Source organism: Bactrocera tryoni, unplaced genomic scaffold (assembly GCF_016617805.1).
Source record: "Bactrocera tryoni isolate S06 unplaced genomic scaffold, CSIRO_BtryS06_freeze2 scaffold_946, whole genome shotgun sequence".
In the NCBI taxonomy this organism is placed as follows: domain Eukaryota; kingdom Metazoa; phylum Arthropoda; class Insecta; order Diptera; family Tephritidae; genus Bactrocera; species Bactrocera tryoni.
The window spans coordinates 466-24,042 of NW_024396595.1; the positions used below are offsets into that span (position 1 = coordinate 466).

At 36.3% G+C, this 23,577-nt stretch overlaps 2 protein-coding genes across 2 annotated transcripts; both read right to left on the reverse strand.

The window, feature by feature from the left end:
• Nucleotides 1-2,605: 2,605 nt before the first annotated feature.
• Nucleotides 2,606-6,322, reverse strand: LOC120782116. The gene has a single exon (XM_040114259.1). It carries the CDS (start codon nucleotides 6,320-6,322, stop codon nucleotides 2,606-2,608), a length of 3,717 nt encoding a protein of 1,238 aa, XP_039970193.1.
• A 2,647-nt stretch (nucleotides 6,323-8,969) lies between these two features.
• On the reverse strand, nucleotides 8,970-11,889 carry LOC120782119. The gene is made up of 2 exons (XM_040114261.1): nucleotides 11,735-11,889; nucleotides 8,970-10,608 (listed from the first exon to the last, which is right to left on the reverse strand). The coding sequence occupies exons 1-2, from the start codon at nucleotides 11,887-11,889 to the stop codon at nucleotides 8,970-8,972; spliced, it is 1,794 nt and encodes a 597-aa protein (XP_039970195.1).
• Nucleotides 11,890-23,577: the final 11,688 nt, after the last annotated feature.

Consider the following 23,577-nt stretch of genomic DNA (forward strand, 5'->3'; position numbering starts at 1 on the left):
CCTTTAGTTGATGTTAAATAAATATAATTGAACAATAAGTTTAATATTAAAAAAAAAATCACACGAATTAGTGAAGTATTAGTGGACATAAAAATGCGAAATATAAGTGTAAAATTAATTTTAAATCAAAAAAATACGTTCTTCAAGTAGTGGTAATTTTCAGCTTTAAACGCAAATATCTCGAATATTCCTGCGAGTATAACTATATCTATTCTTGAAATGGAGAATCTCCTCTGTAACTAAAAATGTTCATTTGTTCGCCCAAGATATCTGTTCGTATGCAGAATATCTAAAATTGTTTAAAATAAAAACAATATTAGTGTTTCAAAATGAATAGAAAGTGAACATAATTCGTACGCATTTCCGCTCCGAAGCAGGATTTTAAAAATTTAAATTAAATAGTAGTGGTCTCGTACGGTTTTACTTTTTCAAGCTTGCTTCAAGCAAATGAGAAGTGTCTTTTCAAAAGAGGATATTTACATTTTAATTTTCTTAAACTATTTATGCAGTCTTGTCCTTAGTGCTGAAATACACAACTTCTTTACTTGGATGTTGATCTCAAAAAGATATTTCGCAAGTAAAAAAAGGTTAAATTGTGAGTCCTAAACAGAAATACTATTATTCGGTAAATCAGTAAATATTTCCCTTATAATGATTTTTCATTTTAGAAAAATAAATTGAGATGTAGATATTCTTTTTTAAAAAGACACTTCTCAGATATATTTTCTTCCTGTAGTATACTATTTGTAAGTATTTACAAATCAAAAATCTTATCAAACTAATATTTTTTGCTATAAACTTTAGAATATTATTAACGTAAAATACTAACATTTCATTTTAAAAATAAGTTCACATTTTTAATCGGTATTTTTTAATTAAATGACTACTTAATATATACTCCTTTTTAGTTTGTGACGTGGATATTTCATTCCTATCATACAGTTAAGTTTTTGTTTTAAATAATGAATAAGAAAACTTTTTCAAACCTTTTGAGAAAGGAAAAATCGAAATTTGAAGCTACGGTGGCAGCACCGGTGACTTAGAGGACGAGCATTACGTGGAGCTCGCTTCGAAACCGCCCATGTCATCGAAAGAGCACGTGAGTTACGTCAGTAACAACGACGGCAGCTCCAACTCCAAAAACACCAAAACCACAGCTAAGGCTTAGCTTTCACAATTGAAAAAAACCAATGCACGAAAATACAAACAATCAGAAATGAAATATGCCGATTAAGCATAAACAGCAATTTTTATTATTGTCGCTTATTACTTTGTAGCGACACTTGCACAATTTATGTATTGTTTATTTATGTAATTTAAGGGTCGTTCACTTTATTATTGTTTATATTACTTTTCGAGCATTGACCAGTAAATTCTGCATATGCAAAAAATGTACACAAACAAATACATAATATGCTACAGTATAACAGCTTAACAATTTTTATTGTTACAAATAGTAGTGATATTCACATTTTCAGCTCAGTTCAGAAGAACCAATAAAGTAGAGTGCAGTTAATTATAACAACTTTGTGTTTTTATTTAATCTTTGCTCTACACACTTAACTGGCGCAGTCAAAAAGTTATTTTTTCTGAACAAAAATTCCAAAAAGTACCTACTATCGATATCCACAAGGATATTCAACCAAAATTTTATTGAATCACTAGCGGGGCCCGGTGTGCGTTGCTACACCCATGCAACACTATAATGGAAACTTCTAGCATTTCTATTTTAATGTGAAATTTCAAAATATTTGTTTTATTTCAAAAAAAAAAATTTCTTAAGTCATTTCATTCGATTTTTGTTGTGTTGGTGAAGTATAATTTTTTTTGTTGTGAAAGTTCGAAAATCTGTTTTATTTAATATTTTTCTTTCTTAAGCCAATACATTAGGATAAACAATATTTTTGGTTTTTCCATCTGTAGTAAAGATGAATAAGCAATGTGGCATTCCCACTCTTGAGCATGCCACGTAGAACTGGCCATGCGAAAAACACGGCTCTATCAAATTCAAACCGCACACTTTAAGCGTTTGCCTTGTGCTTTATTTATCGACATTGCAAATGCCAGGCGCACTGGAAATTGCAAGCGCTTAAATTCGAAAGGCATGTCAGGCGGGATTATCGGAATACGTGGTATAAGCAAAACATCACCTTTCGCTGTGCCAGTCAATATTGTGGCTTAAATCAAATTTAACATAAGTTTTTTTACTGCAAGTCGTGTTCCATTGCAAAGCTTTGGTGCATTTAAATTACGTAACAAAATGATGGATGAGCCGATCTTTAAATTCAGGCAATGAGGCGGCATACAAGGCGGTTCCAAAGAATTCAAAAATTCAATTGGATAATTTACTGCATCATCTTGATTCAATGCGCTGTCGAATGATTTATATGATGTTACGACACCTGGCAATTTTTCTTGAATCTCAAAATTAATGTCATTTACATTAACATTTTTTGGTGCCAGTATTGCGCGTTCTCTTAACCAAGTATGATTCATAATATTTCCAACAATGTTTGGAAAGACGCGATCAATTAGTTCATCATGAGATTCAACAATGGTGCAACAATTGTTTGGCAACGTTATAAATCCGTTGGTGCTTTGAATTTTACCATTGCCGATGTCCAACAATTGTTTTGAAAAAGTGATATGCAGATGGATCATTGTTCAACTGAACACGCATGTTAATATTCAGTGTCATAGTTTGAACATGTCGCCACAAAATCGATGACTTTAAGCATGCGTTGATCTCATCCGCCGGTGTTGATCTTGGAATCACTGGTAATGTTTGGCGAAAATCGCCGGACAACAAAATTAATGCACCACCAAATATTCCAGCATTGCCACGTATATCTTTCAATGTCCGATCAAGTGCTTCTAGCGATTTTTTATGAGTCATCGTACATTCATCCAATAAAATGATGTCTGTTTGCCGCAAAACTTTTGCCATTGCAGAATTCCTTGAAATATTGCATGTGGGATTTTCAAGCACGTGTACATTCAATGGCAATTTTAATGCGGAGTGTGCTGTTCGTCCACCATCCAATAAAGTCGCCGCAATTCCAGACGAAGCTAGTGCCAGTGCAATTTTGTTTTGCGATCGAATGGCAGCCAAAATCAGTGATATGACAAATGTTTTTCCCGTACCACCAGGCGCATCCAAAAAATACAATCCACCAGTCCGATTGTTCACTGCTTGCATGATGGTATCGTAAACATGTCTTTGATGAACGTTCAATTTTGGAACATTCAAATTTACAAATGTTTGCAATTCATTTGCATCATATTCTCGTTCACGTTGTAATTCTCGATCAAATAAATCATGCATTGGACGATTGGCAGAAGGTAAACCTAATTGCCCTAATGCTTTATTAGCAATCGCAAGGCACAAATCTTCGAGTGCTATTAATGCCTCATTATACATGTCCAATGTAAGCAACAAATCTTGATTTCTTGTACGATGACGCATTCGGATCAAAATGTCTTCAGCCATATAATCTTTGTATTTATTCCACAATTCTAGTGGATTTGATGGAAAACACGTTGATATTATTATGGCGAACAGCATACGTATATTATGCGGTGCAGAAGCGATCGCTGCATCTTGAAGTGTTAAATCCCAATGTGAGTCATTTTCCAGCAATTGCAAAAGCTGACATGCCTCACGATATGTCTGACACAATTGACCATTAACCGTACGTAAATGTTGAAATGAAAGTGGTCCAGCAACATTAACTAACAACAATCTCAAATAATAACATTCGGCGTTATTTGGATGAACTGTATAAACTCTGCCGATGGTGTCTGCAAAAAAAACGCCTGGATGACCATCAACAGGTGTTCCTTGTTTACGTCGCTGCCATTTTTTTGATGTCGCAACCCAAGTGTAGTAATGCGGTACATCCGAATACAGCAAAGTTCTTGCAAATTCATCACTTCTGCACAACTTAATAAATGCAGTTAATGTTGTTGCTGGTGGTTGTTCCGCCCTCTGCAGTACATTTTCATTGGTAAAATAAACACGCTGGCCATTTTCCAAATGAACAGCCAAATGAACAGCCAAATGAACAACAGCAGGAAAACGTTCATGAATTGGGAATAAAAAAATTCTCCAAAGAGCTTCATTTGTGCTGATGTAGCGGCCCATTTGGTATTGTGTAATTTCATCGTTTGCATTGGGATCAGTCACTCCAAAAACAGCCATATCACTGCCTTTGTTTACATACTTGCAGATGTATTTAATTGACTTGACCGAATTGCAAATTTCGACATTGATGTGTGCGTTAAATGCTTTTGACAGCAATGGGTTATATGGCACTACCCAAGAATTATCAATGACAATGTCTTGATTCTGCATTCTGATCATTGCTGTGTGCCCATTATCGTTTGGTGATCGACGTCGATACAGCGGGTATCCATCGTTACCTGTGATTGTGTCAGAAGTCAATGGTCTTGGGTATCGCTTTGAGCACTTTCTGTCAATCATGCACGGCGAATTCATATTCAGTGGACCGCAAGGACCGTGAATCATATTTTTCTTGACAATCTCAAATAAGTCTGGATCTACAGCTTGATATGGAATTTCTGCCGATATGATGTCATCAGTTTGATCCGGTGTAATTTTGCGCACCAGCCATATCAAGATGTGTGCATGTGGCAATCCTCTTTTCTGCCATTCAATTGAATACATCCAGCAGCGCACAGGTCCAAATATTTTTAATTTGACAATCATATCCATCAATGCTTTGACTTTTTGACGAAATACACGGGCGGTGATGTCGTGTCGATCTGTTGACTTTTGTCCATCATATAAATTATTGGTGATATCGGCCCACTGTGGATTGCAGGTAAATGTCACAAATAAGTCAGGTCTGCCATATTTATGCACATATGTCATTGCATCTTGTGTGTATTCGTGCATGTGGCGCGGACTGCCTACATATGATGAGGGCAATATCGTTAAGCGTCCAATGTCATTTACGTTGCCATCATTGACCACTGCGTCTCGCAAATGGATGTATTCTTCCGAACGCAATCTGGCCTGATTAAATCGAAGATAATTGAGACGTTCAGATTCAATTTTTACGTACATGTCCACAGCGTATTGGTGGAAAAGTCGGCCACATCGCAAAATATAATTATCTTCTTGCGGTCGAATCATAAATCTGTGCGAATAAAAGTTCATTGCACTCATTTTTTTTGTTGCATCAAGGCCAGTTTGTGGATTTACCATAGGAATATTGATATGGTAGCCATCATCACCTTTCCAATGCAACAATGGATATTGTAATGCATCGTAGCTGCGATGAAGTTCTGAAACACGTTGCAATTGCTCATTTCGTCGATGCAATATAATATCGCGTGGTAAAGTTTGTTCACCCACAATTACAATGGCCACTTCATCGAGCGTTGGTGCATTAAATCGTCTGGCATGCTCCCCAAATGGTGTTTTGTCGGCTCTTATTATGATTCTGTGATTGTCAGATGGCATACGATCAAGCGCGGTTTTGAACAATGTCACCAATTCATTGTACTGATGTAAAAATCTTTGAATATGTGAAACAATTTCTCGTCTAGTATGCGAAGCAATCGCACAACGCCTATCCAACTCACGATTTGCATCTCCAATGAAATATATTTGCAGAAATGAAAACTCTCGATCAGGAAATGGCAACAGTGATCCAGTTCGATGATAAATCTGACCTTGAATCTGCGATGTTAACGAAATATAAGGACACATTGGATCAGAATTTTGAAAATTGCGGAAAATTGTGTTGGTTAGATTGCCAATTGAAGAAGATATACCACATGAACTAATCACCTTGAATGTCGGCATAAAATTATCTCTTACAATGTTCGATGCACCAAATGATGTCATTTGGAATACCGCATTGTATTCTTGGATGTGAGCTAAAAAATGCTTCGACTGTGGTGATGTTCCCATGATCAATGTGCGCAATGGATCTGGTGGTGTTTCGAATGGTGGCAATTTTACTTTTCCATTTGCACAACACATTCCAGCCGTTTCACCTAAGAATTTGGCTGCATCACAATATTCACATCTCACTGACATTTGACCAATGTTGGCATGTCTTGCGTAATCGTTGCGAAAGTTATAATTGAAAGCAGAGAATTCCATTTCATTAGCAAGACGACGTGGAATACGTGCAATACGTGCTTGTGATGGCAATGGATTATGTTGTGTTTGTTGTCGTAACACATTTTCTGGTGCTCGCATTTCTTCAGTCTGTGATCTTCTTGTCTCCAATCTATTCGTATTGTGACGCGTACGTCGACCTATATTTGCGCGTCTTGCTCGTGGCATTTTTTCAACACCAATTTTTGTTCAAACTAATTTAAAAGTAGTACACAGAACTATTGATTCAATGCTGAGCACGTGTTCAGTATTCGCCAAAAAATCGAACAATTTACTGCAGTATAACGAATGCAGGACACAATGGAAAGTGTATTCAAGAAAATCTGTTGAAAAAAAATACACACAAATTCACACACTGCTTTCACAAACATGTACTTACTGCTTGAGCTTTAGAACCGAATATGATTGATCATTTAAAATTTATTATTTTATATTAAATTTATGCCACAATTATTAGCCCAAATATATGAATTCTTTTTTTTTTCTCAAAATACATTTGTAAAAAAAAGGATCTTTATCCTTTGTTATTATTTTATTTTTCCCAGAAATACATTTGCAAACAAAAGGATCTTTATCTTTATTTTATTTTTCCCAGAAATACATTTGTAAACAAAAGGATCTTTATCCTTTTTTTTGCTTTAGCTTTAGAACCGAATATGATTGATCATTTAAAATTTATTATTTTAATTGGTATATTAAATTTATGCCACAATTATTAGCCCAAATATATGAATTCTTATTTTTCTCAAAAATACATTTGTAAAAAAAAGGATCTTTATCCTTTGTTATTATTTTATTTTTCCCAGAAATACATTTGCAAACAAAAGGATCTTTATCTTTATTTTATTTTTCCCAGAAATACATTTGTAAACAAAAGGATCTTTATCCTTTTTTATTTTCCACATAAAAGATTTAAAGAGTTCAACAGCTCAAAAGCTCAAAACGTGCGCTACATCAGCTACCTACCCGACGGCATTTCGCAAATGATAAAATAAATTTTTCAAGAGCTCAAAGCATGGGCTACATCAGCTCGAACCTACCTACCCTACGTGCGCCAATGAGAAAGTGCGCTGGGGTAAGCACTTCGAGATCGTCAGGACTCTCTGTAATGGGACATAAAGGTCGTGAATTTATAATCGTGGATATTTGGCACACAAGTGTGCGAAGCTCATCAAAGCTTAATTTAGAAAGGCCTACAACTCTATAAAAATGATATTTGGCCATTTTGACTGCAGCCTCCCATAAACCGCCAAAGTGGGGAGAACGAGGGGGTATCAACTTCCATTCAATTTGATCGCTCGCACACTGCTCGTGAATCATTTTCAAATGCTCTTGGCTTAAAAATAGTTTTTTCAGTTCCGATAGCTCATTTTTGGCTCCAACAAAATTGGTGGCATTGTCCGACCATATAGTTTGCGGTCTGCCACGCGTACAGATAAATCTCTTAAGGGCTGCGAGGAATGAAGAGGTTGGTAAATCCTTTACCAGCTCCAAATGAACGGCCTTGGTGGCGAAGCAAATAACGATGCAAATGTAGCATTTAATTGGAGCTCTATTGCGTACGTCCGATTTGTGGAAAAATGGCCCACAAAAGTCCACTCCGGTAGTTAGGAATGCTCGATTGCATTTAACCCTTTCCGATGGTAAATTTCCCATTAAATATTCCATAAGCTTAGGCTTAACATGAAAACAACGAACGCATTTGTTAATAATTCGACTTACGGTTTTACGCCCGCCAATAGGCCAATACTGTAGACGAATAGATGCTAATAGCGATTGAGGTCCAGCGTGTAAAAGTTTCCTATGAAAACTGCTAATAATTGCGTCAGTCACCGGGTGACGTCTTGGCAAAATAATTGGGTGTTTCGATGGAAAATCCAAATTTGAATACTGAAGTCTTCCACCAACTCGAAGTAAACCGCGCTCGTCGAGAAAGGGAACGAGCGAACGGATTTCAGATGAAGACTTTATCGCCTCTTTGGATTCGAGTGCTTTGTATTCATCTCGAAGATGCGCCTTTTGAATCATTCGTATAAGTATAAAGGTTCCTTCCTGTAATTCCCTTACGTTGAGTGGTCCAGAAAATCTCATTCCAGCTCTTCTGTAAAACCGATAAACATATGCATATACTCTCTGTAATTGTTCAAATGAGTTAACAAATTTGCAACTTAAAGACATGTTTATAGTAGAAATAAACACAAATGCACGCTTTCGACCCTCGGGCAAGTCCTTTGTTGGTAGGAGAGGAGATTTAGGCCAGTTAGATTGATCTATACCCAGATAAAGGGGACCGTATTTCCATAAATCCATGGTTAATAGTTCCTTGGGGCTAGCTCCTCTTGAAAGAACGTCCGCTGGGTTGGAATCTGTTGGAACATGGTTCCAAACCATACCTGCTGTGAGAGACAAAAACGTTTAAATTAGCTGGTTCACCACGCAGCCACGATAGCACTGTTGTGGAATCAGACCAGCAATATACTCCCTTTGCTTTGAAATGCGTTGAATTGATTACCTTTGCGATTAATTCAGCTAACAGTAATGCACCACATAGCTCAAGCCTCGGTATCGTTAGAGGTTTTAGTGGAGCTACGCGAGATTTGGAGCAGAGAAGATTGATTCGGATGAGTCCGCCTCTTTCAGCGCGCACGTATATGCAGGCCCCATAAGCAGCCTCACTCGCATCACAAAATCCATGTAATTGTACTTTAGCTTCTGGCATCAGCAAGTATCGGTCAAAACTAAAACGAGTAATTCGTATGTATTGATTGCATATTTCTAGCCAATCTGTTTGAATTGCTTGAGGTGGGCTTTCGTCCTAATGTAGCTTCTCTTTCCACAAATGCTGCAAGAATATTTTGGCTTTTGCCGCCACAGGTCCGACCAAACCAAGGGGATCGTAAAGCCTGGCTATAGCCGAAAGGATTGTGCGTATAGTTACCTTAGCCGGTGTTCCGAAGGGTGAAAAGGAAAATATGAATACGTCCAACTTTGGATCCCAAACCAATCCAAGTGTCTTTGTTATGCTTGTACCGTCGTCGAAGGTTAAGAAGTCCTGTTTGTCAATATCCTCAATATCCATCAAGACTCGATCATCATTCGAACACCATTTCCTCAAGTGAAAGTTTCCGAGAGATAAACACTTTTTAGTCTCATTTAATATCATCTTTGCTTCGCCCAACGAGCCTGCACCGGTAATCATGTCATCCACATAAAATCCATGGTGTATCGTTTCGGCTTCAACGGGATAAACATGAGCTTCATCGCGGCCAAGCTGCTGCATTGCACGAATGGCTAGAAGAGCTGGCTTCGTTCCAAAGGTGACGGTATCTAACTTAAAAATGCGAAAATCTTCATTGGGTTTGTCCCTCAATATTATGCACTGCAGGAAGTTGTCTGGATCAGACATCCTTACACAGCGATACATTTTACAAATGTCTGCAGTAAGAGCAATTTTGAAGGTGCGAAATCGAAGCAAAATGTCAAAAAGTGGAGGTTGAATGGTTGGTCCTTTCATCAGAATCGAATTCAACGAAAGTCCATTGCTGGTTGGCGCAGAGCCATCAAAAACCACACGCAGTTTTGTTGTTGTACTATCAGCCTTTAAAACACAGTGATGTGGCATAAAATTCATTGGAATATTCTTTGGCATAGTGTCAACGACTGACATATGGTTCAAATCAAAATACTCCTTAATGAATGACGAATATTGTTGTTTTAGTTTAGCATTGCGCTGAAATTTCCGCTCTAAAGCCTTGAATCGATTGACAGCCTGTTGATACGGCTCTCCTAGTTCGCAAGAAGGTGATTTTGTTGGTAATCGAACCGAAAACTCACCAGATTCCAATCGCTTATGGGTTTTTATGAAATGCTCTTCGCACAAATCCTCCTCTATTGTAGTTTTTGGTGTGGAGCCAATACAGTTCTCTATTTCCCAAAAGCGCTGAACTAGGTTATGTAAGTCGTCATCTGAGTCATTTGCTAGAGCCATGTCGATGGCTGCTAAGCAAGATAGCTTCGAAATGTTGTATGTTGTTGCGCCTGATACAACCCACCCTAGCTTTGTTTTTTGTAGAAGTGGTAAATTTTTAGCCAGGCGTATCTGGCCAACGCAGAGCAGGTCAAAGAATAAACTAGCTCCAATGAGCATATTAACGCGCTGCGGTTCGAAAAAGTGTGGGTCTGCTAAGGATATGTTTTGTGGTATATTCCAATTAATATCCTTTAAAGAACGAGATGGTTGAACATCGGTGATGGTGGGGGTAATAACCGCAGACAATTTGGCAATGTAATCGTTAATGCGCGAATGCAGGTCGAAATTAGCGATATGATTGGCAACGAAATCATTTTGGCCTATACCAGAAATGAACTGTGAAGATTTGACCTTCTTTAGTTGTAGTTGATTAGCGAATCGATTGGTTATAAAGTTTAATTGTGACGTAGAATCTAGCAGAGCCCTGCAAGGAATGAGGGAGCCAGATCGATTTTTTACATAAATTATGGCGGTTGCTAAGAGAACAAAATCTTTTTCAGCAACGCTAGCCTGAACTTCAGATGCGACGAGTGCAGATTGTGATTCTTCGACGTGCAATGTCTACAGTGTCCGGACTTGCAGCCTTTAAGTGAATTCCCAACTCGAAGGCAATTCAAGCATAGGTTTAACCGTTTTGCTTCTTTATAGCGCATTGTGAGAGAAAGGCCCAGAAACTGCTTGCACCTTGCGATTTTGTGTTCACTAGAACTGCACAATATGCATCCAGCTACAGCTGCCGTTAAAAGCACCTTACGACTGATGGGATTTGACAATTTCTTGCCTACCTGCTTTTCCGGAAGTCCAAGGATATTCTCCACATTTTCCAGTTGCTGGCAGCATTGCTCCAAAAATCTAGCCATTGAATTCCATGTAGGTATTTCGCTTACAGGTGTTTGTTCCTCCCATTTCGAGCGAGATTTGACGTCCAAATTTTAAGACACTAGTTGAATGAGTAAACAATCAGCAATCTGTTCCTTGGATCCCATAGTTTGCAACGCTCGCAAGTGAGCGTTTACGGTATCGCTGAGTTCTCGAAGTTTGGCAACCCTATCACCCTCTACCCTCTTGAGCTGAAAAATATCTCTGGTATGAGCCTGGAAATTCAAGCGTTTATTATCAAATCTTGCTCTTAGCAAATCAATAGCCTTTTCATAATTTTGTTCACTTATCTCTAATGAACGAATGGTGTCCAACGCTGCATCACGTAGACTTGACCGAAGGTGCTGGAATTTCTCAATTCTCGTTAGATCTACGTCCTAATGTACAACGGTGTTGAACATTGAGAAAAAATCTGGCCAATCCGAATATTTACCGTTGAATGTTGGAATTTGCAGGACCGGCAAACTCTGCTCTGGCTGAGAGACAATAATTGAAGTTTGATCCCCAGCAAACGGCTGCGTCGTAGAGCTGTGAGCTTCGGAAGCTCGGCAAGCGTGCCGCTGATGTATCAGCTTGGTTTTAACCTCGATATTGTGGTTGGTAAATTCCGCTAAAAGATCATCAGCGTCGTTGTCCTCCAGTTGCGTGTAGAGAGCATCGAACCTTTTTACAGCCTATCCACTTGCTCGATACGTACCTCCAGTGCAGCTTCGTCGAACTCACGCAAGACATCGAAAGTCAACGTGTTGTTGAGTAGGATGACTTGTTGAACAAATGAAGCCAGCTTCTTCTTGGCTTCAGCTGATTCCATTTTCTTGGGTGCCATTTTTTTTTTTTTCAAAGACCGTAAAGTTTTAATTAAATTTGCGAAATGTTATGTTTTATTAATACGATATTAGTTCCACGATCACGTCGGGGTCACCAAAATGTTTGAGGACAATAAGCTTTTTTATTGACCGTTGAAATGTTTAAAAGAAAAACCACGAATTTTATTATTTTATTTTATATATTATTTAATATTGTTTGATTTCTTGCGCTTGCGGTTACCGTGACATTCAATTGCGACTTTCATTATACGAATAACCGAAATTAACAGCTTAACAATTTTATTTACAAATATAAGTATATATATTAATATAAATAAACTGAATAAAACCTGATGTGGTTAGTTTTTCCCGCGTTGAGTCGATTTTACTGCTGCTGTTGTTGTTGTCGCTGCTAATACTGCTGCTGTGGAGTTGTTGCAACTGCTGATGCTGCTGTGGAGTTGTTGTAACTGCTGATGCTGCTGCTGTAAGGTTTTTCGCCTGTTCACTGTGGTGATTGGTTTGATTGTGTCTTTTTGTTTCGTTGGGTGCTTCGCTGTTATGTTGGCGCTGTTGGGTGTTTTTTGCATTGTCCTCTAATTCGTATTTAGACGAGTTAGGAGGACAATGCAGGGATGTGTTCATTTGGTATGAACATATTTATTATGGCAAAATACACATATTTACAATTATTATTTTATTATAAAAAGGTACTTCCTATATTAGGCTGGGGCAGCAGTGGTGGAGTCATCTGATGACGCAACTCGCATCAATTAATGAATTCGAAGTCTTTCTCCTGGAGCTGTCTTTAGAAACCAGAAGTAAATCGTCGATAATAACAGCGGTTTGTTTTAATGCATGCTCTAATGCTAGTGGCAACAAAGTACAAATCATTCTGGGCTTCTTATTCTTGAATTCTTGAGCCAAGCGAACCTTACGATAATAAATAGTGGCACAAATATCTATCGAAAGGAAAATTAATAATAGACCTAATGTTTGGTAACGACACACTTAGCAGGCAGATTAAGTGGGAGGTGTCGGACCTGTACACGTACAGAGATCACATGGCCATTATTGCCTAAGTTTTCGCCTCTCGAGAAGTGGAAACCCTCTGCAGAAGGAGTTCGATAAGGATGTTTTAGAGATCGTCTGGAATGAGGCAAAGGTGGAGTTACATAGTGTCTCTGCCACTCAGCTAGACGTTGCCTACAGTGCAACCAAGATGGTGAAAACGAAAGCGGCCTAAGAAAAACTTTTAAAAGCCAAAAAAATCTCCCGAAAACAGCCATTAGCAATGGGAAGAGATCGTGTTTTGAAAAACTATGTGAAAAAGCAAATATATACCACTATGGTACTAATTACAATATACGTATGTCGAATAAGTCTCCGCAACCAAATAACTCATCGTTTATAAGCAAAATCCTCGAAATATTATTTCCGAAAAATGGCCCCATTTCCTATGCTAAGCGGAACGAAAGTACAGGGTCACCCCAATTAGTCACCGAAGATAAAATTTTGACTATTACCAAAAAAAAAACACCAAGGCGACTGGAAATGATGGTATACCAACCTTCATTTCCGAATCGTGGAATGTAGTGTTTGGTTCTACTCCTAAAACCAAAAAAGTCTCTTGCAGAACCTTCGTCTTAAAGACCTTTGTGCATGCTCGTCGCGATTGGTAAAGTCTACGGAAGCATAGTAAGAAACCGCTTGGAGTTACCGATCCAAAAAGCTGGCGGATTATCATACAAACAATACGGATTTATTAAAAAGACGTCCACTACTGAGGCACTAAGAGAAGTCGTTCATACTGATGTACAGTAAGCGGTAAAAGATGGATATGTGGCACAAAAAATACCTCGTGCTTACACCTCGGATGTGAAGTATGCCTCAAATTTCGCAAAAACGAGCAAATATAATCAAAGGTCAATACGAAATTTGTGCCCCCCAATATTTCTGAAATATAATAAACTGTTTGCAAAATAGGAGACTGTTATTCGACACGGACGAGTTCATTCAGAGCTACACAATATGGACACTAGATATGTATATGAACAAATAAAAGCTGTACATATGCTCACTGCTATATAAGTAACAAGAGTGCTAGACACACACACAGATCATAGTAGTACCAAGGCCCAAAAGTTATGGAAAGAAATTTAAGATTGTTATTGTTTTAAAGTTATACCTTACCTGTGTTTAGAATTATGTTTATAAACTTGTAATAATATGTACATATGTATATTTACTTAAAAATTTTAATTCATTTACCTATTACACCGGCCGACAAACGAAAATTTTTTGAACGTTGTTTGTATTTGAGCCACAAATATCACCAATTTTAACTATTTTAATCACGAAAACAGCTATTACACCGGCCGACAAATGAAAATTTTTTGAACGTTGTTTGTATTTGAGCCATAAATATCACCAATTTTTACTATTTTAATCACGAAAACACCTACATATTTGCCCTATCACATCAGATTTTTTTAAAAGAAGCATTTTTTTCAAAATGTAAAGAAAAAAATAATCATATTACAAAACAAGTAAGGAAGGGCTAAGTTCGGGTGTCACCAAACATATTATACTCTCGCATGATAAAGTGATAATCGAGATTTCATTATCCGTCTTTTACGTATTTTTCAAATACCGTATTTGTGTAAAGTTTTATTCCGCTATCATCATTGGTTCCTAATGTATATATTATACAGAGAAGTCATCAGATGGAATTCAAAATAGCGTTATATTGGAAGAAGGCGTGGTTGTGAACCTATTTCACCCATATTTTGTTCTTGTCATCAAGGTGTTAAGAATATATTACATACCGAATTTCATTGAAATCGGTCTAGTAGTTCCTGAGATATGGTTTTTGGTCCATATGTGGGCGACGCCACGCCCATTTTAAATTTAAAAAAAAAGCCTGGGTGCAACTTTCTTCTGCCATTTCTTCCGCAAAATGAAGTGTTTCTGACGTTTTTTGTTAGTCGGTAACCGCACTTTTAGTGATTTTCAACATAACCAATGTATGGGAGGTGGGCGTGGCTATTATCCGATTTCTTCCATTATTGAACTGTATATGGAAATGCGTGAAGGAAAGGACTCTATAGAGTTTGGTTGACATAGCTATAGTAGTTTCCGAGATATGTACTAAAAACTCAGTAGGGGGCGAGGCCACGCCCACTTTCCAAAAAAATTACGTCGAAATATGCCCCTCCCTAATGCGATCCTTTGTGCCAAATTTCACTTTAATATCTTTATTTATGGCTTAGGTATGACACTTTATAGGTTCTCGGTTTTCGCCATTTTGCGGGCGTGGCAGTGGGCCGATTTTGCCCATCTTCGAACTTAACCTTCTTATGAAGCCAAGAAATACGTGTACCGTGTTTCATCATGATATCTCAATTTTTACTCAAGTTACAGCTTGCACGGACGGACGGACGGACATACAGACATCCGGATTTCAACTCTACTCGTCACCCTGATCACTTTGGTATATATGTATGTATAACCCTATATCTGACACTTTTAGTTTTAGGACTTACAAACAACCGTTATGTGAACAAAACTATAATACTCTCCTTAGCAACTTTGTTGCGAAAGTATAAAAAAGTTTGTGTACTTTGAAATTGGACTACGCAGTCCAGTATAATACGCAAAAACAAATACGTACATATTTATGTATTTAAGGCGGCCTACACAATCCAATAAAATATGTGAAAACAAATGTTTGTTTTATATTTTGAATAATCAAATAATATTTATCTTTTCTTTCAGATGTTATTAATATTTTTATTTAATTAATCTTTGCTTTCAGAGTAAATTCTATTTGTATTTAATATATTTTATTTTTTCAGTTAACATTAGTCTTCTTTCAAATGTTATTATAATTTTATACAATTAATCTTTCTTTTTCTTTTAGATATGAGAAATTCAATGTAATTATTATTTTTCAGGTTTTAATAACCTTTGTTGTATTTTTCGGTTAATTTCTTCGCACTCACCGTTCGGAATTACAAGAAAAAAAGGCAACACACTATTCCGCCAAAAATCGCACAAAATGTATTTTATTAAACTTTATGTATACTACAAATTAATTTGCAAAACTCTCAAAATGTATTTCACTGAACTTTATGTATAATACAAATTAACTTTGAATTGTAAAATTGGATGTTGGCACGAAATTAAAAGTTGGCAATCGGGGTGAACAGCACGGCTTTTGTTGGCGGATCGCAAAAAGGAAGAAGTGACCAAATTGTTTCTCCGCCCCTTTTGTTCCCTTTTGGTTGTGGTGAAAAATGCAGTGGTAATGTAGTTATGTGTGATGTGGATTGTAGGTGGTGTAGAGTGTGGTGAATGAAGCGTGCTAGTGACGTATATTTTAATGCGGTGAGTGTAGAGTTTTCTGGATGCGGGATTATTGTTGTGGTTAGGTGCTCGATGTTGGTTATGTGTTGTGTGGGCCAGGCGACTGAAGCTCATTTAGCCACAGGTATTTGGCTTTTATAATCTTTTTTCAGATGATAATTATTATTTTTAATTAAATATATTGTGTATTGTTTGTATTAAAAATAATAAAATAAAAAATTTAAAAATTAAAATATTTTGTTTGAAATTTTAAGAAATTTTTAAAGTAGGAATCAAAAAATGCAACCCTGCTCCAGACGTCGATTGGGGATATTAGAGCAGGACAGATATACTTTTTTATATGACACTGCTGAATGAGCGCAACAGAGATGTATGATATCATGTATACGTACGTGTGAGGGGAAAAGTGGGTAGAATCTTCACGCGGCCTATGGCAATCCACCCACATGTTTACCTACTTTACTACCAACTGATTCACTGGTTTTTTACCCGCTCATGATTGACAGGGTGTTTACCTAAATGCGATGAAAAAAGTTTTTTTTATTTCTTGATTTATTTGAATGAGTGCGAAGGAGAAAACATAATTGTCAATAGTGCCAAAAGCAAACCCCAAAAAGGATAATAAAAAAACGATTGAAAGACCATATCGTTCGTGATCGTACCATAAAGGAGACTCGTACAACAAGAAGGTAAGTGAATGATTTTTATGTGATTTTTTTTTAAATAATATGAAAATAATTACTTCATTTTTTTTTATAGCATTGGAAGTCAGAACTGAATTGTAAATAGCAGCAGCCGCAATATCATCAGAAGCAGCAAATATCAATTGTAAAGTAAGTATGTGAAAATAAGTGTGTGTTGTTTGAAATTGGATTGCGCGGTCCAATATAATACGCAAAAACAATAATATAATAAGTGAAAACAAATGTTTGTATTATATTTTAAATAATCAGATAATATTATTCTTTTCTTTCTGATATGATTTTTATATAAATAATCTTTCTTACAGTGTCAATTCTATTTGTATTTAATATATTTTGTTGTTTTTTCAGATAATGTTAAGCTTTTCTTTCAGGCTTTATTATCATTTTATATAATTAATCTTTCTTTTCAGATATTAATAATTTTTTTATTGAACATACATATGTACAGAATTACAGTAAAAAATGTTTATTAATAAAGAAAAAAAATTTCAATTGAAATTGTTTCGAATTTTCAAAATATTTTAAATTAGGAAAGAGAAAATGCAGCCCTGCATCAGCCGTCGATTGGGGATATTAGAGCAGGACAGATATACTTTTTTATATGACACTGCTGAATGAGCGCAACAGAGATGTATGATATCATGTATACGTACGTGTGAGGGGAAAAGTGGGTAGAAACTTCACGTGGCCTATGGCAATCCACCCACATTTTTACCAACTTTACTACCTACTGTTTCACTGGTTTTTTAACCGCCCATGGTGGGCAGGGTTGGTCTTTTAAGATTTTATCAAAACTTCAAAGCAAATAAATACATACACATGTATGTATTTAAATATATAACTTCTGAAACCTTTATTAATTAAATGTTTACGAATAATACTACAAATATAACATAAACAAATTTATCGGAATTAATCATTAAATGGGTCAAATTGCACATACATATATATGTACATTAGGGTGATTCAAAAAAAAATTTTTTTTTTTCAATTGGTACTCGCAAAAATAGGTTCCTAGACACCTCTAAGAAAGCCTCTCCAAATATGAGTTTTTAATTGTAACGGGAAGGTCCTCCGCCTAACGGTTTTCTATTTTTTCTTATTATCAGATAGAAAAATTTATATCTCGCTTCCAACTACTTGAAAAAATATTTTGTTAATTAGGTTTTGTAGGAAATTGAATGCTCTAAAATATGGTCTCTTATTATTTTTTCGTAAACCCAACCGTTTAAAAGATATTAACGGTTGAAATTTGACTATTTTTGGAAAAATTCTTTTTTTTTTTCTTATTAATTTTATAACTCAATGAAAAAAAAATTATTATGAATGATGAAACACATAGTTTTGTAGGAAATTTACTGCTCTATAAAAATGGTCTACTATGATTTTTCGATTAAGCTAAGCGTTTTCGAGATATTCATCGTCAAACATCAATGCATATTAGGGTGGATCAAATAAAATTTTTTTTTTTTTCGTTTGGTACTCTGAAAAATAGGCTCTCCTAGACACCTCTAAAGAAAACCTCTCCAAATAACCGGAAGGACGGCCATTGTTCATAACCTCCATGAAATATTTCCGTATCACACGCTAGCACTTTGAGATGAATGCCTGAACTTGCCTCTTGGGCTTGTAATTGTGGTAACTCTACACTACTGTGGGGAGTAGGTGAAATTGACTTAATAAGTTTTAATTGATCTGATATCATTGCTTTTGTGTCTTCATAGCGGTCTAAGCAATTTTCGTATTTGGCGTAAGCCGAAGATTTGAAATTTTCAGGTAGATCTGATTCATCAGTTTCTACTACTGCGTCGTATGCAGCTTGGAGGCGTGTCCAAAAATTGTCAATAGATTTATTTTTTATTTCTAGCACCGATTCAGAGTTGTCCTGAATCGGTGAAGATGCAAATCGAGTGCAGTATTTAATTAAGCTGTCACTCTCAGAAATGAATTTAATATACGAAATGTCTTTCCCCTTTTTTTGCTTTGTAGCACCTTGCTTCGAGCGTGTAGCTTCTGCAGGTGTACATGGACTTTTGTCATCCGTAATCATTTTTGGAATTCTTAAGAATTCTGCTTTAGATTCTTTTGAATCTGTGCTCATTCAGAAAATTTGAATTAACAAAATATATATGTATATTAGGGTGATTCAAAAAATTTTTTTTTTTTTTTCAATTGGTACTCGCAAAAAATAGGTTCCTAGACAACTCTAAGAAAGCCTCTCCACGAATGGGTTCTTAATTGTAACGGGAAGGTCCTCCGCCCACGTTTATTTTTTCTATTATCAGATAGAAAAATTTATATCTCGCTTCCAACTACTTGTAAAAATATCTTTGTTCACTAGGTTTTGTAGGATATTGAACGCTCTACATGGTCTCTGTACGATTTTCTTCGTAAACCCAACCGTTTAAAAGATATTAACGGTTTGAGCTTGGACTATTTTTGGGAAAAATTGTTTATTTCTTAAGTGAATTTTATAACTCAATGATTATTGGTGAAATGATGAAACACATAGTTTTGCAGAGAAATTTATTGCTCTATAGATTTGGTCTGTACTATGAGTTTGATTGTTGTCGATTAAATTAAGCGGTGACGGGGTCTTCATCGTCACACTTCAATGCATATATAGGGTGGACTCAAAATAAAAATGTGTTTTGGTACTCTGGAAAACAGGTTCCTAGACACCTTCTAAGAAACGCCTCCAAAGTTTCATCTATTCATAATAATTTTTTTTCATTGAGTTATAAAATTCATAAAAAATAAAAAATTTTCCCAAAAATAGTCAAATTTCAACCGTTAATATCTTTTAAACGGTTGGGTTTACGAAAAAAATCATAAGAGACCATATTTTAGAGCATTCAATTTCCTACAAAACCTAATTAACAAGATATTTTTTCAAGCACTTGGAAGCGAGATATAAATTTTTTCTATCTGATAATAAGAAAAAATAGAAAACCGTTAGGCGGAGGACCTTCCCGTTACAATTAAAAACTCATATTTGGAGAGGCTTTCTTAAAGGTGTCTAGGAACCTAGCTCTTTTCAATAAATAAGAGCTGTTATTTCCGAAAACGAATTTTAGAATGCGTTTATTGCTTTTATTGCTCGCGTTTGTATTTACTTCCTTTTTTTTTGAAAAAATATTTTTTTTGTTTACGGTTTTATCCGCATGCCCTTGTATCAGCGCGCACTGAAAACTAGGTCAATATCCTTTGTACATACGTGTGGATGTTATGTGCATGTAATATGAGTTAAATGAAATATGCAATTATGCTTGTTCTTGTTTGACAATGAACAAGAAAATGCTCGGAAATCGCCAAATTGGACTTTCAATATATGTATATATGTATGTACAAAGGTATGTAGTATGCGAACTATTTACTTTGTTTCCCAAATATTGTTCTTATTTACCGCAATGTTCATTTATTTTTCTTCTCTGTATTGTATAATTGTATCCTATGTCTATAGGTATACAGGCATTGAAAGATATACGGCAATATATAAATATAATTCGCGTTAACGTATTCGCGTTTATATAAATATGCGAAAGCGAGAATGTCAAATAATATATAATATATGTATATATAAGTTTGCTTTTTGCTATGTATTGCGTTTGCGGATATATATATATGTATGATTGTATTTGCTCTTTTTATGCTTTATTCTTCTTTATGCCTTTGCAAACTTTTTCGGAAGCAATCCCTCTCACAGCTTAATAAGCAGAAGCAGTATTGTCTGTATAATTTGCAATTATCCCTCTCACGGCTTAATAATCCGAAGCGGTATTGCATTTGCAAGTATCCCTCTCACAGTTAATAAGCCGAAGCGGTATTGCCAGAATGTTAGGAAGTATGCACTGTTGCACTTTAGGCTCACCGCACTTTTAATTTAACTCCTCGTGTTGTTGTATGTACCTATGTTTTATATATGCATTTGGTTTTTTACTGTCACTCACATTTGCATCTTTTTGTTTAAATTTGTTGTGTCACTGCACTGCACTGTTTTAACCAATGTGCCTTTCTGTAGGCTCGAAGGACCAATGTAAATCTTTGCACTCACCCTTTTGATTTTATACCACCAATACCGTCAGTAGCGCAAGAAAATAAAATAAAATAACCCAACTTATCGAGGGGGTGTGACTATTGTGTCCGGGTGACACCAACAGATTTTTATTGCCAAGAAAAGAACACAAAAACAAACACTCGTGCTGATTATATAATAATCGTTAATATAGAAATTGGTAAATTAAATTGCGGCGTGGATCCTGATGATGGCGGATTGGAAACGGGACGCGCAGAGAAATAGTCACAAACCGATCGCTGTTAATGTCTGTAACGAACGAACGAACTGAGCGAGTCGATCTGTTTATCGGTCCTTCTTGGAAACCGTCGGTTCTGAATCGGATGATGTGATGGGTGTTGGTGTACATGTGTGCTGATGTGTGTAGATGTCGGTGTGTAATGCTCTCACGAGTAGTGTAGGACGTGGGTTGTAAGCGTACTGTGGTGAAAGTAGCGTGTTAGTGACGTAAGTTTGAGTCGATGTGGTGTGATGTGGTGAAGGTTGCGTGTTAGTGATGTAAGCTGTGAAACGATATGGTGTGTGTGTTGAGGTCGGGGGGAGGATGCTCATTTGTAAATAAAGATATTAAAATGAAATTTGGCTCAAAGGATCGCATTAGGGAGGGGCATATTTCGACGTAATTTTTTTGGAAAAGAGGCGTGGCCCCGCCCCCTACTAAGTTTTTTGTACATATCTCGGAAACTGCTATAGCTACATATGTCAACCAAACTCTGCAGAGTCGTTTCCTTCAGGCATTTCCATATACAGTTCAAGAATGGAAGAAATCGGATAATAACCACGCCCACCTCCCATACAAAGGTTATGTTGAAAATCACTAAAAGTGCGTTAACCGACTAACAAAAAACGTCAGAAACACTAAAATTTACGGAAGAAATTGCAGAAGGAAGCTGCACCCAGGATTTTTTTAAAAATGGAAAATGGGCGTGGCCTCGCCCACTTATGGACCAAAAACCATATCTCAGGAACTACTCTACCGATTTCAATGAAATTCGGTATATAATGTTTTCACCCTGATGACATGTACGAAATATGGGTGAACTCGGTTCACAAGAGATCATCTTACCCGCATTACTTCAGAATAACCTAACAACAAAATACAGTCGAAACTCTCATAACGAACGAAGTTTTCTTTATTACAAAGCAATTATAAGAACACTGTGTTCTGGGTCTACAAGTACTATGAGTGTAAAATAATCTTCATACAACGAATTTTCCTATAGCGAATATTTCCATATAACGAAGCATTTTTTGCGACCATAACTTCAAGATTAAAGCGTTTTCAATCTCCATATTACGAATTTATTCAAATAATTTTTCGTTTTTATTTACATACATCACTGGTAGGCAAAACCGAACGCACGCGCACAAAAAAGAAATCGGCGTCGCTTTGTTGTGTATTATTGGTGTTGTTATTCTTGCTCTGTCTGTACTTTGTTGTTTTCACAATGCACAAGGAGAGACTGATGCTTTGAACCGTTTATTTTAAATAAATTTGAAGGTGTATTTCGGGGAACTACCGAACTATGCAAGTGTCAACCGAAATCATTACCATCTCTCATATTTCTTGCTGTCATTATCAGTTTGCATTTGCATATCGCGATAGTAAGTTGTAAAATGACTCCACGCATAAGTATCACTGTAGAAAAAAGCATTGATCATAAAAGAAGTTGAAAAGGGAAAAGCTTCGAAAAAAGACATTACTAAGAAATTTGGAATTCCTTCCAGTAGCTTATCTACGATTTTAAAAAACGTGTTAACCAGTGTCACAGATAATGCATCCAGTATTAATGAAGCTTCGTATTTGTACTTTTGAGGATATTGACGTAGCAATGTTGAAATGGGTATGCGCGGCACCTGGTCGGAATCTTCCTCTATCTGCACTAATACTGAGAGAAAAAGCTAAACAATGCGCTGAAGCATTGGGTCACGGAGAATTTGAAGTAAGTGTAGGCTGGCTTGAAAAATTTAAAAATCGTCCGGGATTGTTCAAAAAACATTGTGTGGTGAAAGTGTTGATGCCAACATCCAAACTCCAGATGAATGGATAAGGAATTTCTTGCCAAAATTGTTAGAAAAATATGACGAAAACGAAATCTTTAACGCCGTCTAAAAATGAGAAGTGAATTGGGGGGAAAAACAGCAAAGAGAAGATTACTTTTATGGTGGCATGCAATATGACCGGTTTGGAGGAAGTTAAATTGCTTTTATATAAAAGGCCAAGAATCCGAGACGCTCCAAAGGAATCAAGTCTCCAGACGTGGATTATGAATTTAATACGAAAGCATGGATGACAAGCCAGATTTTCTGGCTTTTGAAATTGAACCCAAAGTTCGCTTCTCAACAAAGAATTGTTCTGCTTTTTGTTGACAACTGCGCTGCGCACCCTGTTTTGGTGATATTGATGTAAAGGACCAATTGAAATTGCTTATTTGATGACTTCGTTTTTCAGCCAATGGATCAGAGCATAATTTGTAACATTAAAACGCATTTTGACAAATGTTTTGTCACAAATGGAGAAGAAAGAACCAGGACCACTACAAATAAAAAATGTTAGAAGG

Excerpts from the sequence above, each read along its gene's own strand:
- LOC120782119 (XM_040114261.1), bottom strand. The coding sequence starts at position 11,889 with ATGGCACCCAAGAAAATGGAATCAGCTGAAGCCAAGAAGAAGCTGGCT. Across the intron at positions 10,609-11,734 it reads ATCGAGCAAGTGGATAGGCT|GGCTCTGCTAGATTCTACGT; the intron begins GTAAAAAGGTTC and ends CATTCCTTGCAG.
- LOC120782116 (XM_040114259.1), bottom strand. The coding sequence starts at position 6,322 with ATGCCACGAGCAAGACGCGCAAATATAGGTCGACGTACGCGTCACAAT.